This window comes from Aplysia californica, unplaced genomic scaffold (assembly GCF_000002075.1).
Source record: "Aplysia californica isolate F4 #8 unplaced genomic scaffold, AplCal3.0 scaffold00372, whole genome shotgun sequence".
Lineage (NCBI taxonomy): Eukaryota > Metazoa > Mollusca > Gastropoda > Aplysiida > Aplysiidae > Aplysia > Aplysia californica.
In genome coordinates, this window is record NW_004797642.1 from 177,723 (window position 1) to 178,909 (window position 1,187).

The 1,187-nt window shown below is 48.9% G+C and overlaps 1 protein-coding gene across 1 annotated transcript in view; it reads left to right on the top strand.

Moving 5' to 3' along the window:
• Nucleotides 1–1,187, top strand: part of LOC101849477 (SCO-spondin) — a gene marked incomplete at its 5' end in the record, with an annotated part of 85,875 nt that overhangs the window by 43,408 nt on the left and 41,280 nt on the right. The window contains 1 exon segment of the mRNA XM_013085415.2: nucleotides 703–882. Coding sequence (XP_012940869.2) covers nucleotides 703–882 — 180 coding nt within the window.

Genomic DNA, 1,187 nt, shown 5'->3' on the forward strand with positions numbered 1-1,187 from the left:
GGAGGATGAGTGAGAGGGTCGGAGAGGGTAGGGAGGGGGGATGTTGGGCAGAAGGGGAGGGGTGGACGAGAGGGATAGAAGAGGGTAGGGAGTTGTGGGAGATTCTATCTCTGTCTATGTTTAATCAACTATCCATTACCAAACCTTCCCCCTCCCCTGTCTCCAAACATAATTCTCTCTCTCTGTCTGTGTCTCTGTCTGTGTCTGTGTCTGTGTCTCTCTCTCTCTCTCTCTGTCTCTCTCTCTCTCTCTCTCTCTCTCTCTTTCTTTCTTTCCTTCTTCCATTGTATCAGACTTCACATGTATGCCTATCAAACTGTCAGTCTACGAACCCATTCCCCCAAAACACTCCCGTTCTCTCTGTCTCTGTCTCTCTCTCTCTGTCTCTCTATGTCTCTCTCTGACTCTCTCTAACTCTCTATGTCTCTCTATGTCTCTCTGTCTCTCTCTGTCTCTCTCTGTCTCTCTCTGTCTCTCTCTCTGTCTCTCTCTGTCTCTCTCTGTCTCTACCACCCCCCCTTTCCACTCACACACGAAGAAAACCATCTTTAAAAAGCCAAACAAACACCCCCCCTCCTATCTTTCTTCTTAAATGAAACTTCCCCGTGTCTATCTATTAACTTATTTAATACCACCATCACCCCTCCCTCCACTCCCACATCACATCCCCTCCCTTCCCCCCCCCTCCATATACTCTTCCAGAAAACGCAAGCTGGACATCCTGGAGTCAGTGGTCAGCATGCAGCGCCTCCTGTGGTCAAGGCGTCCAGGAGAAGACCCGTATGTGCGGCCAGATGTCCAGCGGCTACACCAACTGTGGTGGTCAGTGCCCCGGGCTGGACACTCTGCAACAGTCCTGCATGTCGACCGGCCAGTGCTGTGGTGAGTATAACAAGGATCCGTACTGACCTGTACTTTGTGTTCTTACTGCGCTCTGTCCACAAATCTGAAAGGTTGAGTTTTTAACACGCTGGAATCCCTTACGATTCGATTTTGTCATTGGTGTTTTAAGGATTTTGTTACGTTCACTTTGATCTATTTTAGGTTTGTAGTGAGGCGTGGTGCTTCCACTCTGTCAGGACCATCCTTTAACTGGGAGAATGGGAAAGTGAGGTAAAGGGAGATAGTAAGAGAGAGAGAGGGAGAGAGAGAGAGAGAGAAAGAGAGAGAGAGAGAGAGAGAGAAAG